Genomic DNA, 15099 nt, shown 5'->3' with positions numbered 1-15099 from the left:
AGGATACAACTTCATTTTTATGTAAATTGCAAAATCTACCTTTGTTACCTACTGATTTCTTTTTGTGCACGATAGATGTAGTGTCATTGTATACGAACATTCCTCATAATAGAGGCATACAAGCCACTGAACAACTCTTGATTAACAACCCGGCATATCAGGGACCTGATGTGCCCTTTTTCATAGAACGCTTAACACTTGTTTTGAATAGAAATAATTTCATGTTTAATGATGTGATCTATGTTCAGCAATTAGGCTGTGCGATGGGGTCATGTGTGGCCCCCGCTTATGCCAATGCTTTTATGTTTACAGTGGAGAGAGATTTGTTCTTTTCGAATACAGCTTATGCCTGTCACATTGCTTTGTTCACACGTTTTATAGATGACGTATTCTTGATATGGACAGGATCTAGGGAATCATTTGTTTCAGTGATGGAAGATATTAATAAGTTAGATGATAACATTAAATTCACTTATGACATACAAAATAAGGAGATACATTTTTTGGATGTCAATATCTTGGTGGATGAAGGACATTTAAAAACTTTTGTTTTTCATAAACCTACGGATTGCAATAATTTATTATCGTATGCTAGTCATCACCCAGTTGCGTTGAAACAAGGACTTCCTTTTTCTCAATATTTGAGGATTCACCGTATATGCAGTGACACTGAGGATGAAAAAATCCAGATGTCATTAATGACTAATAAATTTCTACAGAGAGGTTATGCTAAAGAACTGCTAGATGGAGCCATGAGGAGGGCGTTAAATATTCCCAGACAAGATACTTTTCATAGTACTAGAACAAAAAACACGATGGATTCTCTTGTTTGGGTTAACAACTATAATGTTTGTAGTAAATAGTAATAAGATAGTTAAAACAGCTAAGAGATATTGGCCCTGATTCAGAGCCGGACGCTCTGACCAGAGCGCTCGTTCTGAATCAGGGCCCACCTCCATTAATATGGAGCGTCCTCCTGGACGCTCGTATAGCTATGGGTCACTTGAGGATGCAAGTGCGGCTACAGCCCACACAATTCACAAAGACAGAAAAAAGAAGAAAAATATTTTTATTGTTTGTGTAGCACACTTTGAGGGTGTCACCACCCTTTAATAGACAGACGCACGCTTGTCGCTGCTGCTTTGAGGATGCAAGTGCAGCTACAGCCCACACAAATCACAAAGACAGAAAAAAAAAGAAGAATATTTTTATTGTTTGTGTAGCACACTTTGAGGGTGTCACCACCCTTTAACAGACAGACGCACGCTTGTCGCTGCTGCTTTGAGGATGCAAGTGCGGCTACATCACACACAAGTCACAAACACATTAAAAAAATAGTTTTTTATTTTTTGGAGCACTTTGAGAGTTACACCACCCTTTAACAGACAGACGCACGCTTGTCGCTGCTGCTTTGAGGATGCAAGTGCGGCTACAGCCCACACAATTCACAAAGACAGAAAAAAAAGAAGAATATTTTTATTGTTTGTGTAGCACACTTTGAGGGTGTCACCACCCTTTAACAGACAGACGCATGCTTGTCGCTGCTGCTTTGAGGACAGTATCATATGCAGTGACAGTAGACTTGTCAGAAATTGTTGGCACGTCCTTCAGTCCGGACCAGAAGTCCAAACCAGCCCTTGACTTATGACACAGGCGCACGCTTGGCGCTGCTACTATGTTGATGCACGTGCGGCTACATCGCACACAAGTCACAAACACATTAAAAAAATAGTTTTTTATTTTTTGGAGCACTTTGAGGGTTACACCACCCTTTAACAGACAGACGCACGCTTGTCGCTGCTGCTTTGAGGATGCAAGTGCGGCTACAGCCCACACAATTCACAAAGACAGAAAAAAGAAGAATATTTTTATTGTTTGTGTAGCACACTTTGAGAGTGTCACCACCCTTTAACAGACAGACGCACGCTTGTCGCTGCTGCTTTGAGGATGCAAGTGCGGCTACAGCCCACACAATTCACAAAGACAGAAAAAAGAAGAATATTTTTATTGTTTGTGTAGCACACTTTGAGGGTGTAACCACCCTTTAACAGACAGACGCACGCTTGTCGCTGCTGCTTTAAGGATGCAAGTGCAGTTACAGCCCACACAATTCACAAAGACAGAAAAAAGAAGAATATTTTTATTGTTTGTGGAGCGCACTTTGAAGGTTACACCATCCTTTAACAGACAGACGCACGCTTGTCGCTGCTGCTTTGAGGATGCAGGTGGAATCTAGACGGGATTTGGAACCGGGGACACACTACCTCCATCAATTGTCTAAATCCCACTGCACTAATGGCGGATACCGGACGCACGTCTAACACCAACATAGCAGTCAAGGCCTCAGTTATACGTTTTGCTTCAGGATGACTGCTGTCGTACTTCATCCTCATCGCTAGGGACTGTTGGAGGGTCAATTGTTTAGTAAAAGTAGTGATGTTCCTACTTCCTCTCTGGGATGATGAACAACTCCCAGCAGCAGCAACAGCACTAGGAGGAAGTGGTTCTTGATCTTTCCCTATTTTATTTTTATCGGAGAAAGTTTGGTCCTCCATTTATGTTATATTGATATATACGTGCGGCTAAAGCGCACACAAACACAGAAAATATTTTTTTATTTTTGCTGGAGAGTAGTGCACTTTGTGGGTTACACCACCCTTTAAGAAATGAGCCAGCCGGCTCTTTACTTATGGGACACAGGCGCACGCTTGGCGCTGCTCCTTTGTTGATACACGTGCAGCCACAGCGCACACAATTCACAAACACAGAAAATAATTTTTTTTTTGGTTTGGACTGGAGTGTACTTTGGGGGTTACAGCACCCTTTAATGGTCAAGCCAGCCGGCCCTTTACTTATGACACAGGCGCACGCTTGGCACTACTTTGTTGATGCACGTGCGGCTACTGCGCACACAATTCACAAACACAGAAAATAATTTTTTTTCTGGTTTGGACTGGAGTGTACTTTGGGGGTTACAGCACCCTTTAACGGTCAAGCCAGCCGGCCCTTTACTTATGACACAGGCGCACGCTTGGCACTACTTTGTTGATGCACGTGCGGCTACTGCGCACACAATTCACAAACACAGAAAATAATTTTTTTTTGGTTTGGACTGGAGTGTACTTTGGGGGTTACAGCACCCTTTAACGGTCAAGCCAGCCGGCCCTTTACTTATGACACAGGCGCACGCTTGGCACTACTTTGTTGATGCACGTGCGGCTACTGCGCACACAATTCACAAACACACAAAAAATATTATTTTTTTAGCACTTGGGGGGAGCACCCCTGATGGACAGAGCACCCCCTGGACAACACTACAGCACCCCTTTAGGACTGGGACACTGCACAGGACTTTGGAGTGGACACAGCCCCTATGGAGAACTGACTGCACAACACAGTCCAGCCAGCCCCTATGGACTTTGAAGTAGTGGACACAGCCCCTATTAACAACAGCAGCACAGCACAACACAGCCAGCCCCTATGGACTTTGAAGTAGTGGACAACAGCAGCACAGTGCAGCACAGCACAGCACAACACTACTCTGCACTACACTACACTACACAGCCCAGCCAGCCCTAACTCCCACCCTCCCTCTTCACTGTCCACAGCCGAGTGAGAAAATGGCACCGACGCGGGTACCTTATATAGGTTCCAAAACCCGCGAGACTCGGAAGGCGGGATGATGACGTTTTGCCTCGATTTCAGATCCGAGTCAGGTGGGAAAAGTCGAGCCTGACTCGGATCTGCCTCGGATCGGGGGGGCTCGGGGGGGTTCGGATTTCAGAAATCCGAACCCGCTCACCCCTAATATATATATAGATATACATATATCTCACCAAAAACGAGACGGCAATCAGGGATTTGTATGAAGACAAAATTACATATATTCAAGAAAGCATCAGGGCGACGTTTGGAGGTATGGCTCTCTTTCTCAAACCTCCAGCATTACAGTACAGACAAACAACACAGAGACATCACTTACCCCATTAAGTAGCTGTGTCGGCTCTCCGTTCGGCCTACGCTGCTCCCGTGAGGTCCATCCGCTGGAAGTTTCACATAATGCACATTTCCAGGTCCTGCGTTCCACCGTTACCCAGCAACCGCTGTGTACCCTACAGGAATACTTCCTGATTCAGTATGCAGCCGTTGCATCGGGAGGGGGATAACACCAGGTTGTCAGTAATCTGTCAGGGCTCATTCCGGGAGGACACCTCATACGGGAGTAGAGCTGTGGGTTAAACAAGCAGATCCAGCTAAGTAATTAACCCACCACATCTAAAACAAGTGCATATTAAAAACAACATGAAATGCATCAATTACAGACGACTATTGTCTGTAAAAAACATACAAACACTAATGAAGCATAAACCACCCGAAGCATACATACGTGCAGCATAACGCACATCAGTAGCAATACATATAAATATACATAAATTGTACCCAACAAACTAAATCCCTGCAGCAAATATAAACAGTTTCTTTAAACAGACTCATAGAATGTTAAAATTAATTTTAGCGTTTAGACCTTTAGGACATGTCGTATCTAATTTAAATATCCATTAGGCTTCTCTGATCAACAAAGTTCTTGAGCGATCTCCACCCCTAAGGGATTCTTTCACATGATCAATGATCATATATTGAAGAGATGACAAGGTGTGACCTGCATCTTTAAAAGGACGCGCCTCCGGCTGCTCATTATCTCTGCCAGCTAGGGCCAGTTTGAAGGACGATCGGTGCAAAGCCATCCGTTCACGGAATTTGCGGATGGTTTGCCCTACATAATATAAGCCGCATGGGCAGATTATAATGTACACAACAAAAGAAGATGTGCATGTTAAAACATGGTTGATCTTATAACTCTTATCCCTGTGGTGATGTTGACATTGGTTACCATTTATTAGATATTTGCACGTTACACAGTTAGCACATCTATAACAAGCAGGTGCTTTCACATAGACATTGGGCTCCTACCATATGTTTCTCCCAGTGATGTCCGTGTGTACCAGAAAATCCTTTAAATTACGGCCACGTCTAAAAGCCGTTATGGGTCTGCTGGTTTTGAACACAGGCAGATCTTTATCTGTGGCGACAATAGGCCAAAGGGCCCGAGTTGCTCTTTTAATGAGGGTACTGGCTGTCGTATAATCACTGGTCCACCGGGGAGACCTATAATCTCAGCACGTGACTCACTGCTATACCCGGTGGCACAGTTATTGGACTGTGTACTACAACCCCTCCTGCCTTTGGAATATACATTTTTGAAGGACATGACCAGCTTTCTCAAATTACTTATGGAAGTGGATACCATCCCTCCTAACACACTCTTGTGCTGTCTGGATGTATGCAGTTTGTATACGTCCATACCTCACCTGGAAGGATTGCAAGCTATGCAGAGCTTCCTCCAAGAACACCTATCACCTACTGTATTTGATCATAAATTGTTTCTGTCACTTTTGGAAATGACATTATACAAAAATTATTTTCTATTTTATGGGAAGTTCTACTTGCAAAACCGCGGATGTGCTATGGGATCACCAGTCGCACCATCATATGCGAATGTGTATATGTTCGCTCAAGAAAGAATGCTACTTACCGGTAATATTGAAATTCAAGAACATATTCAGTTATTTACCCGCTACATAGACTATATGTTTATGTTGTGGACCGGTGGGGTGGAAAAATTAGAAGCAGCAATGCAATGTATTAACAGCTCTTGCTCTCCTATTAAATTTACCTATACATACAATCAGGAGACAGTTCATTTTTTGGATGTGACTGTGATAGTTAAAGAAGGAAAAATACATACTGAAGTGTTCCGAAAAAATACAGATAGGAACACACTTCTAATGTCAACAAGCCATCACCCAGAAACCCTGAAACGTGGACTCCCACTTTCTCAAATGATGAGAGTGGCTAGAATTACGAGCGATGTGACCCAGCTACATCATTTATTGGATGAACAGATGAACAAATTTGCAGCCAGGGGATATGATAAAGTTGGCCTGGCACAACAGAAACAAAAAGTATTAAACATGAGACGAGAGGATCTATTACAACCTAGGACCAGATCCATGAACCAACTAATACCGTGGACCAGTGATTATATGACAGTCAGTCCCATCATTAAAAGAGCAACTCCGGCCCTTTGGCCTATTGTCGCCACAGATAAAGATCTGCCTGTGTTCAAAACCAGCAGACCCATAACGGCTTTTAGACGTGGCCGTAGTTTACGGGATTTTCTGATACACACGGACATCACTGGGAGAAACATATGGTAGGAGCCCAATGTCTATGTGAAAGCACCTGCTTGTTATAGATGTGCTAACTGTGTAACGTGCAAATATCTAATAAATGGTAACCAATGTCAACATCACCACAGGGATAAGAGTTATAAGATCAACCATGTGTTAACATGCACATCTTCTTTTGTTGTGTACATTATAATCTGCCCATGCGGCTTATATTATGTAGGGCAAACCATCCGCAAATTCCATGAACGGATGGCTTTGCACCGATCGTCCTTCAAACTGGCCCTAGCTGGCAGAGATAATGAGCAGCCGGAGGCGCGTCCTTTTAAAGATGCAGGTCACACCTTGTCATCTCTTCAATATAAGATCATTGATCATGTAAAAGCAGGGCTGGATTAAGGTCTGTGGGGGCCCCTGGGCAACAAACTTGTGGGGGGCCCTATATACCACCGTTTCTCGTCACCCTAGGATTTTTTTTTCTTTCTATTCACCTTAATGCCCCTCCTGCAATGCCCACTGTAGAAGTGCCCCTTATGCAATGTCCCCAGTAATAGTCCCCCCTATGCAGTGCACCTTATGCAGTGCCCCCTGTAGTTGTCCTCCCTATGCAGTGCCCCCTGTAGTAGTCCTCTCTATGCAGTGCCCCCTGTAGTAGTCCTCTCTATGCAGTGCCCCCTGTAGTAGTGCCCCTTATGCAGTGCCCCCAGTATTGGTCTTCCCTATGCAGTGCCCCTTATATAATGCCCACAGTAGTGGTCCCCCCTATACAGTGCCCCCAGTATTTGTCCCCCCCGCAGTTCCCTCAGTAGTTCAACCTATGCATTGCCCTCAGTAGTAGTTCCCCCCTATGCATTGCCCCCAGTAGTAGTCCACCCCTATACAGTGCCCCCAGTAGTAATCTCCCCTATGCAGTGTCCTTTAAATAGTGCCCCCAGTATGGTTGAAGATAGTACTAAAAGTACTGAAACGTTCTATTGATCCTTTGGTCTCTGTTTGATTTATTGAGAGGGGAGTGCTGCACCTTCATGCTTCTATTTAAACCTATGTGAGGGCACCCCTGCAGGATGTGGTTGATTATCTGGAGTGCCGGACCTGGATACTGTGCAAAAGTTTTAGGCAGGTGTGGAAAATGTGCTCCAATGTAAGAGTGCTTTGAAAAATAGAAGTGTCAATAGTTTATTTTTATCAATTAACAAAATGCAAAGTGAATGAGCAGAAGAGAAATCTAGGTCAAATCAATATTTGGTGTGACCAACTTTTTCCTTCAAGACAGCATCAATTCTTCTAGGTACACTTTTTTTTAGGATTATAGTCATGTGTATGATTAAGCAATCATACCAAACAGGTGACAAAAATCATTTTTATATGTAGGTGTTTTAATTGGATTTTTTTCTGTTTTCTGTTTATATTATGAACATTTATAGATCATTTGTACTGCGCCGCAGAATACTTGTGGCGCCTTAAAATAAAGGACAATAATAATATCAGTGAATCTGCAAACCTGTAATGTAGTTGCACCCTATTTCCAATTACGAGGAAGTGGGAATGCCCCTTTCAAATACTCCTGGCAAACTATTGGACATATTTGCACAAAGTGTAAGGCAAGGTGTCCCGCTTTTTTGTGGTTCATAAATGAGCCTCCGATTTTCTCCTGAGCCGAAAAGATAACTTTTCATTGGTTGGTCAGAACAGATTACAGGTGGTCACTCACACGAATCTGCTGGGGAAGATTCCATATTCACTTTCACCAAAACTGTCAGATTCTTATTCAAGATGGTTTTATTCAGGACTGAGCCTGACCTTACTGAGGCCAGAGGTGGAACCTAAAATGGCCACATTCTCTTACCATACACAGGAGACCGTACAAGTAGTATAATTCAGAAAAAGACAAAACTTTAATCATTATTTCATCTACATGTACCAGGAATGTACAGGGGTAAGTAACATGCATTCTTTAAATTATTAACCTCCCCTATACTTGCTGCCTGAGTTTCCTCATCACAGGTACTATACAACCTTATTATAACCCTCATGTATTTGCTTGTGTGGGCCCTAATATACATAATATATATTAACCTGTACCTCAGCATAAATTGTTATGAGCCCCAGTTATTATACAACCACTGTTCTGTGTGCACATGTCAGTAAAATGACAATTATACATTAGAAACAGGTCTTTGTATAAAGAGCAACAGGAGCCATTTGTCTGAAATGTGTGGACTTTCCAACAGTAAAAGGTGGGGGAGAGGGGTTATTACCATACCAAAAACACATAGCCGGCTTCACAAATAGAAATTAAAGGTGACGGTAGAAAAATAGTTCAGTCCATGGGGCACACTGGTAACTTTGTTGCTCAAGAAGACAGAATGTTTGTCTGAAATGAGCAAAAAGGAACAATATTTTGCATAGTTATTCATTTTATAAGTGTACAGGAGTATTTCATTTTATTACGTAACATAAAACAGGCACTCATTGGATGTATACTTCCTGATCATCATTTATTTTAACTTAATGAAGTTAGTGGAAGATTTTCGACGACGTGATAAAACAGATATTGGAATAGAGCACTATCTCCCACAGGCTGTGACTGGGTTGCACCTGTATTAAAATGAATAGGGTGCAGGGAATGCCATTTAGCTCTCACGTTTATGAATTATTAACTAGTTAAATGCAATTAAATAATAAGTAATAAACTTCACAGCATAAGTATAAAGTGCAAAGAAAATCTTTCACTGCATTAAGGGAATAGTAAGTGTAATAGAGGTGAGCTAATGTGTATTTATTCACACACGTTACAGTAATAAAGACTCCAGAATGAGAGGCAATAATTCTGCACAGTATAAGCATAAAGACTTGTTTATGACGCGTCCTATAATAAAGGATTAGTAGTATTGTATTTTACCTGATAAATACTGTATATTGCTCAATGACCGGTGCTCCAGAACAGGAAAAGCTGCTGCTCTTCAGCTTTGTGGAACTACAAGTCCCAGCATGCCATGTCAGCTGGGACTTGTAGTTCCACAGCAACTAAATTGCTACATGTTCCCATGTCTGTAGAATTTAAATCATTTAGATTCCTCTACCATATTATTATATGGTACAAGAATCTAATTATATAGCACATGCGTATTCCACAGCGCCTTAGCAAGTCATTCATATCAGTCCCTGCCCCAGTGGAGCTTACAATCTATGTTCCCTACCACATGTACACACACATACACATAATTATTGTTATTTTTTTGTTGAGAGCCAATTAACCTACCAGTATATTTTTGGACTGTGGGAGGAAACAAGAGCACCTGGAGGAAACCCACGCAAGCGAGGGGAGAATATACAAACCCCACACAATTAGAGCCTTAGTAATATGAGGTGCATATCCTATATATTTATTTATGCAGTGATTTAAAAAAAAAAAAAAAACTACTGTAGCAAGTAATATGTGTTATAGTACTGTATAATATAACACTGGGAATATTACACGTTCATAGATCATTGTGTTATGTGTAATAAAACATACCCTCTTATTGGTTGTGAAGCTAGACCTAGATCCTAGTCAGCTCATTAAAACAATGTGGGTAGTGGGTCATCAGTAGTTGAATTACAGCTACATTTAATGACATCCAGTTGTTTTTGTCAGAAATTAAATCTGTCTTATATTTAATTATTAAAATGACGGATGAATTGCACTGTAGAAAAAAATAACACTAGAGACAAGCCTGACCCCAGCCAGTTTATACACTGACGTCTTCTAACACATACTGTATATTGCTATAAGGCAGCAGTGAGACACAGAGAAGCTGTGTATGGTTAGTCACTATTTGTATATGAGCTGTACAGCAGGATGGTTTCAGGTTGTTGCCATCTTCATCATCCCACTTCCTGCCATAAACTGATACTTTCTTGTCACTTTGTACACTTTCTGTTTTCTTGCTGGCTATACAGATCTGGCAATATCAATGATATGGGGGAATTCCTGCTGTTGCAACAGATGACACATAGAATAAAGTGATGATTCTGTCGAGTTGTTGGGGGAGGAGAAGGCAGGGTGAAACCACTCATTGTTGTGACAAAACAGAGAATCCAGCCTAACTGGTTTCATGGCTTCTGGTGAGTTTCTATGGGATGGGGAACCGGATCAGTGCAGACAAGCTCCTCCTATGTGTGCTATGGATATATTTACCTTACCTTCAGATCCACCTCACACTTACATCCCTGATCAACCAGGACACAGCATCTGATCCATCACCCAAGACACAGCACCTGATCCAACACACAAGACACAGCAAGACATGGCTTCTATGGGTCTTCAAGTCCTGGGCATTGCCCTTTCCATGATTGGCTGGCTGGGCACCGTGGTAACCTGTGCTCTTCCTATGTGGAGGGTGACTGCCTTCATCGGTAACAACATCGTGGTGGCCCAGATCATGTGGGAAGGACTATGGATGAACTGTGTGGTGCAAAGCACGGGACAGATGCAGTGCAAGGTCTATGACTCTATGCTTGCCCTCCCTCAAGATCTCCAGGCAGCCAGAGCCCTCGTTGTCATTGCCATTGTGGTGGCTCTCCTAGGAGTCATGATGGCCATCATTGGAGGCAAGTGCACCAACTGCGTTGAGGATGAGTCTTCCAAAGCCAAGATCATGATTGTTGCTGGGATTATCTTCATTGTGGCTGGAATCCTCACTTTGATCCCTGTCTCCTGGTCTGCAAACAACATCATCCGAGATTTCTACAACCCACTGGTGGTGGAGGCACAGAAGAGAGAGTTGGGGGCTTCCCTGTACATCGGTTGGGCTTCAGCTGCTCTGCTTCTCCTGGGTGGGGCAATGCTCTGCTGCAACTGCCCACCAAGGGACCAGAAACCCTACTCAGCTAAATACTCAGCAGCCAGATCTGGACCAGCTAGCAACTACGTTTAATCATCCTTGAAAGGGACAATGCTTGCCTTGTGTTTAAGCCACCTAAGGACACAGAGGTTTGGGACATTAATCCACCATCTTGTTTTATTTTTCCTTGAGCTATTGATACAAAACTGTGGCATCAGCCATCCCTAAAAAGACCTGTCACCTTTCTGGCTTTTTCCTTCACTCAAGCAACAAATGAACAAGCCCAGGCACGGATCACCTGCCAGCCCCACCCAGCAGAGGACGCTGACACTCACTAATCAGGCTGTGAAATGCAGGAACAGTGACTCATAATTTGGGTGGGGGTACATAACTTGGATTTGAGGGTGGAGGGAGTGTTGTCTGCCTATTTAAATCTGTAAATAGGAGGACGGTGATTGTGCTAACCAGGTGCATGCAGGCTGTGCACAACTGCACCCCTTGTGGTCAAAATGCAACACTGCAGGAAAGAGTTCTGTATGTCAAGTCAGACACATAGGGCAAACTCAGGGATAACGCATCAGCAGTTATATGTACTAATTAGTAATAAGTGAAATAGATTGAGGCAAAGTGGGAGGGTGGCAGGGAATGTGGGACCTACTTCTGAGCTACACTCTTAGTGATTTTATTCTTAACCAAATGAGAAAATGGAAGTTGAAATATTTCAGTATTCAATATTTAATGTTGGAAAACACATCTATGCCCATTGCTGAATTTCAGCTCCCACCAGCAACTTAAAGAGCTCAGTGGGTGCTGTAGTTTAGAGAGGTGCAAATGTTTTCCTGCTACCAGGGCTTTTTCTGATTTATCCAAATGTGAGATGTAAAGTTATATACTTCTTAGCTCTGGATTTAATGTTACACTGCATATTACCGAAGAAGTACAGTATACCGTAACTGGCCTGTATATTTCCAGTAGGTTGTCACTATAGAATACCTTCTCCTGCTCTCATCCCCCTCCAGAGGGGTTCTTTTTAGGAACCTTCAGGTTCACTGCTGCAGAACCTCCGTACAGCCGTGCTTAGTCTTGTTACGGCCTCTGATATATCAATGAAGAAACGCCAAGTGTATGTTTATTGCTATTACTTTGTGACCGATTATTTTTATATATATTTTTTTTGTTTCGTAAAAATGTCTATTGTATACATAAAATGTTTGTAAAATAAAAAAAAATGAAATGCTAAATCTGCCTGTTTAACAGTTTTTAACTATGTGAAACATTGGATGTGTGTGAGAGGGTGCAAGTGTGTTTACGGGAACTGTAGGGGAGGTGAAGCTCACGTCTGTTGGAGAGGTGCCTGGTTTTGTGTGGGGGGAGGTGTATTCAGTACATGTGTACTTCTCAAGGTTAAGCAAGGTGAAATGCTTGGAACAGAGGTTATATAATATATACACACACAAGAGACATAGGTACAGTTACACAAGTTGGATGGTAATAAAGTGCGACAACAGATTATAATAGCTTTGTATATACAGTATGTAGCATCCATGTACACAAGCCGACAACAATACATTACTAAGTTTCCTCAGGTCACACTATGGTGTAGATGTACTAAGCCTTGGAGAGAGATAAAGTACCATCCAATCAGCTCCTGTCATTTTTCAAAGACAGCCTGTAATATGACAGTTATGAGGAGGGTTGTCTTAAGAGAGGAGGTCGCCTGTGTGGGTATACAATCGGGAAACCGGCTGCCTTAATACAGGCAGCCGGCTCCCCGACTGTCACATCCCGGCGAGGGTGAAATGCCAGGCGTCTAGATGTAGACGCCTGACATTTTTCGGCCCCGGGAGACCTGCGCCCGGCATCCCGATCAAAGGGATGCCGGGTGTCCACGAGCGGACAGCTGCGGGGGGGGAGGGTTAGGTTTAGGGCACCTGGGAGGGACTTAGGGTTAGGCACCCCCACCGGGAGGGTTAGGCTAGGGGAAAGGAGGGTTAGGGTTAGACACCCCCGGGGGAGACTTAGGGTTAGGCACCCCCCGGGGGACTTAGGTTTAGGCAGCGAGGAAGGGGGGGTTGGGGTTAGGCACTTAGAGGGGGGATTAGGGTTAGGCACCCCTAAGGAGGGTTAGGGGGTTAGGTTAGTATATACTTACCTTAGCGACGATCGGGATTTCCAGGGCTGTCGGGCTTCCGCTGCCGGGCTCTGCTCATCTGTCAGCCAGGCGCACACAGGGGATGCCCCTGTGTAAACTCCCCGTGCGAGGCCCCCTCCTCTCTCCCTTCCTCTCTCTGACTGATAGGGCTGGCCAGCCACTGGAGCATTAGTAGACTCCGGGCACTAGAGTGTGCCCGGAGTCTACTACGCATATGCAGAATGCTGGAAAAATGGTCGCGGCGGCCATTTTCCGGTGTTCTGAGCAGCACTAACACCCGACATGGGACCATGGACAGGTGAGTTTAAAATAATATGGGTGCGGTGTGGGGCCCCCCTGGACTCGGGGGCCTGTGTGCCCCACACACACTGCACCCATTATAGATACGCCACTGGTTATGAGCTAACTGGTCTGTACTTTATCTCTCTCCACTTTATCTCGCTCCAAGGCTTAGTACTTCTCCCCAGAGCAACCTGATACACATTGATGGGCCACACTGACCAGCCCAATAACTTTCAGAAGGGCCACATATTAACCGTAAAGTAAAAAGTTAAAATTATACATTTGATAAAATAAAGAGATATTTATCTGTAATACATAAGCAGACATGTTAAAGAAGTGTTAAAAGCTATAGCAAGCAATTCTGACTCTAAAGCAAGAAGGAGTTGGGAGCCACAGGTGAATGCCCTGGCGGACGCAAGTGGCCCCAGGACCTGCCTGTTGCCCATCACAGTATCAGACTCTGTTAGTGGGAACCCTGACAAAGTTCTTGCCCAGTATAAGCCTGTACTGAAGCAAAGGAAACAAAGATCTAGCACTTTTTTCAGCTATCTATGAAAATAATATATGGGAAGTTGATGGTTCGTCATCAATTCAGGAATCCTGTGCATAGTGGGGCTATTCCCCATAGGATGCAATGATCTCTATTATATGGCGGATTCACCTTCATTTAAACTGTCTTTTACCAAAGTACCTTTCTCTACACTACATTAACTGTTAGACGCTTTAAATGACCTGCTTAGACATAGCATTATAAAAGAAATCTGGTCTTACATGTGAAATGGATGAATTGATCATATATTTATATTGACTTAAAAGGCGATACCATGTATTTAAGCACCAAAGGTGAACTTTGGAAAATTCACACAGTCCTTTTACCATTTCCATCATTCCAATTCACACATTAATCCCATGAGTGGCCAACACCTTCTACCCAGTATTGGCCCCACACATTATGCCAAGACTATACACCCACTATCACTTATAACTGCCGTATGCTCCCATTAAATATACCAGCCCTATGCCCTCATCCATTATACTAATATAGTGCTCCATTCATAATAGGATCTCTGTGTCACTATTATAGTCCTTCTTGGACTCCATTAAATATGGAAGCTTTGTGTCTCTTTCATTTTAATCAGCCTTGAGTCACTATAGATAATACCAGGAGTGTTTCCTCTGGAAAAATTAATTATAGCAGTTCTATACCTCCTTGATTATATCAGCTCAGTACTGGAATGGATATGTCTGCCTTGTTTCACATACTGCGGTAGATTTACCATATTTGCCAACATTCTGGCTGCTCCCTCCAGGAAGGGGCAGCCAGGTCGGCATAGCGGGGTGGGGTGTCACAGCATGGGGGGGTCATGGCAGGGGACTAAATTGGGGGCGGTGCGGGGGCGTGACAGTGCTATCGTGTAATTGTGGCCCTTCCTCCGCTACTCAATGCAGAGATTACCAGCATTATGAAGCAGGAGGCAGGGCCATCATGACGCAATTCAGCGCAAATCACATCATCGGGGTGTTTGTGGCGGTGCAGGGGTGGTATGGGAGCTGTGCGGCTGATTGGGAGACTTGCCTGCTTTTCCGGGCG

The 15099-nt window shown here is 43.5% G+C and overlaps 1 protein-coding gene across 1 annotated transcript; it reads left to right on the top strand.

Annotated features, from left to right (window-relative positions):
* The first annotated feature begins 10438 nt into the window (after window positions 1-10438).
* CLDN4 (claudin 4) lies at window positions 10439-12315 on the top strand. Its single transcript, XM_088454185.1, has one exon. It carries the CDS (start codon window positions 10538-10540, stop codon window positions 11165-11167), a length of 630 nt encoding a protein of 209 aa, XP_088310311.1. The 5' UTR covers window positions 10439-10537; the 3' UTR covers window positions 11168-12315.
* Window positions 12316-15099: the final 2784 nt, after the last annotated feature.

Source organism: Taudactylus pleione, unplaced genomic scaffold, assembly GCF_031769625.1.
Source record: "Taudactylus pleione unplaced genomic scaffold, aTauple2 ptg000040l, whole genome shotgun sequence".
NCBI lineage: Eukaryota > Metazoa > Chordata > Amphibia > Anura > Myobatrachidae > Taudactylus > Taudactylus pleione.
This window is presented reverse-complemented; position numbering and strand designations above follow the sequence as displayed.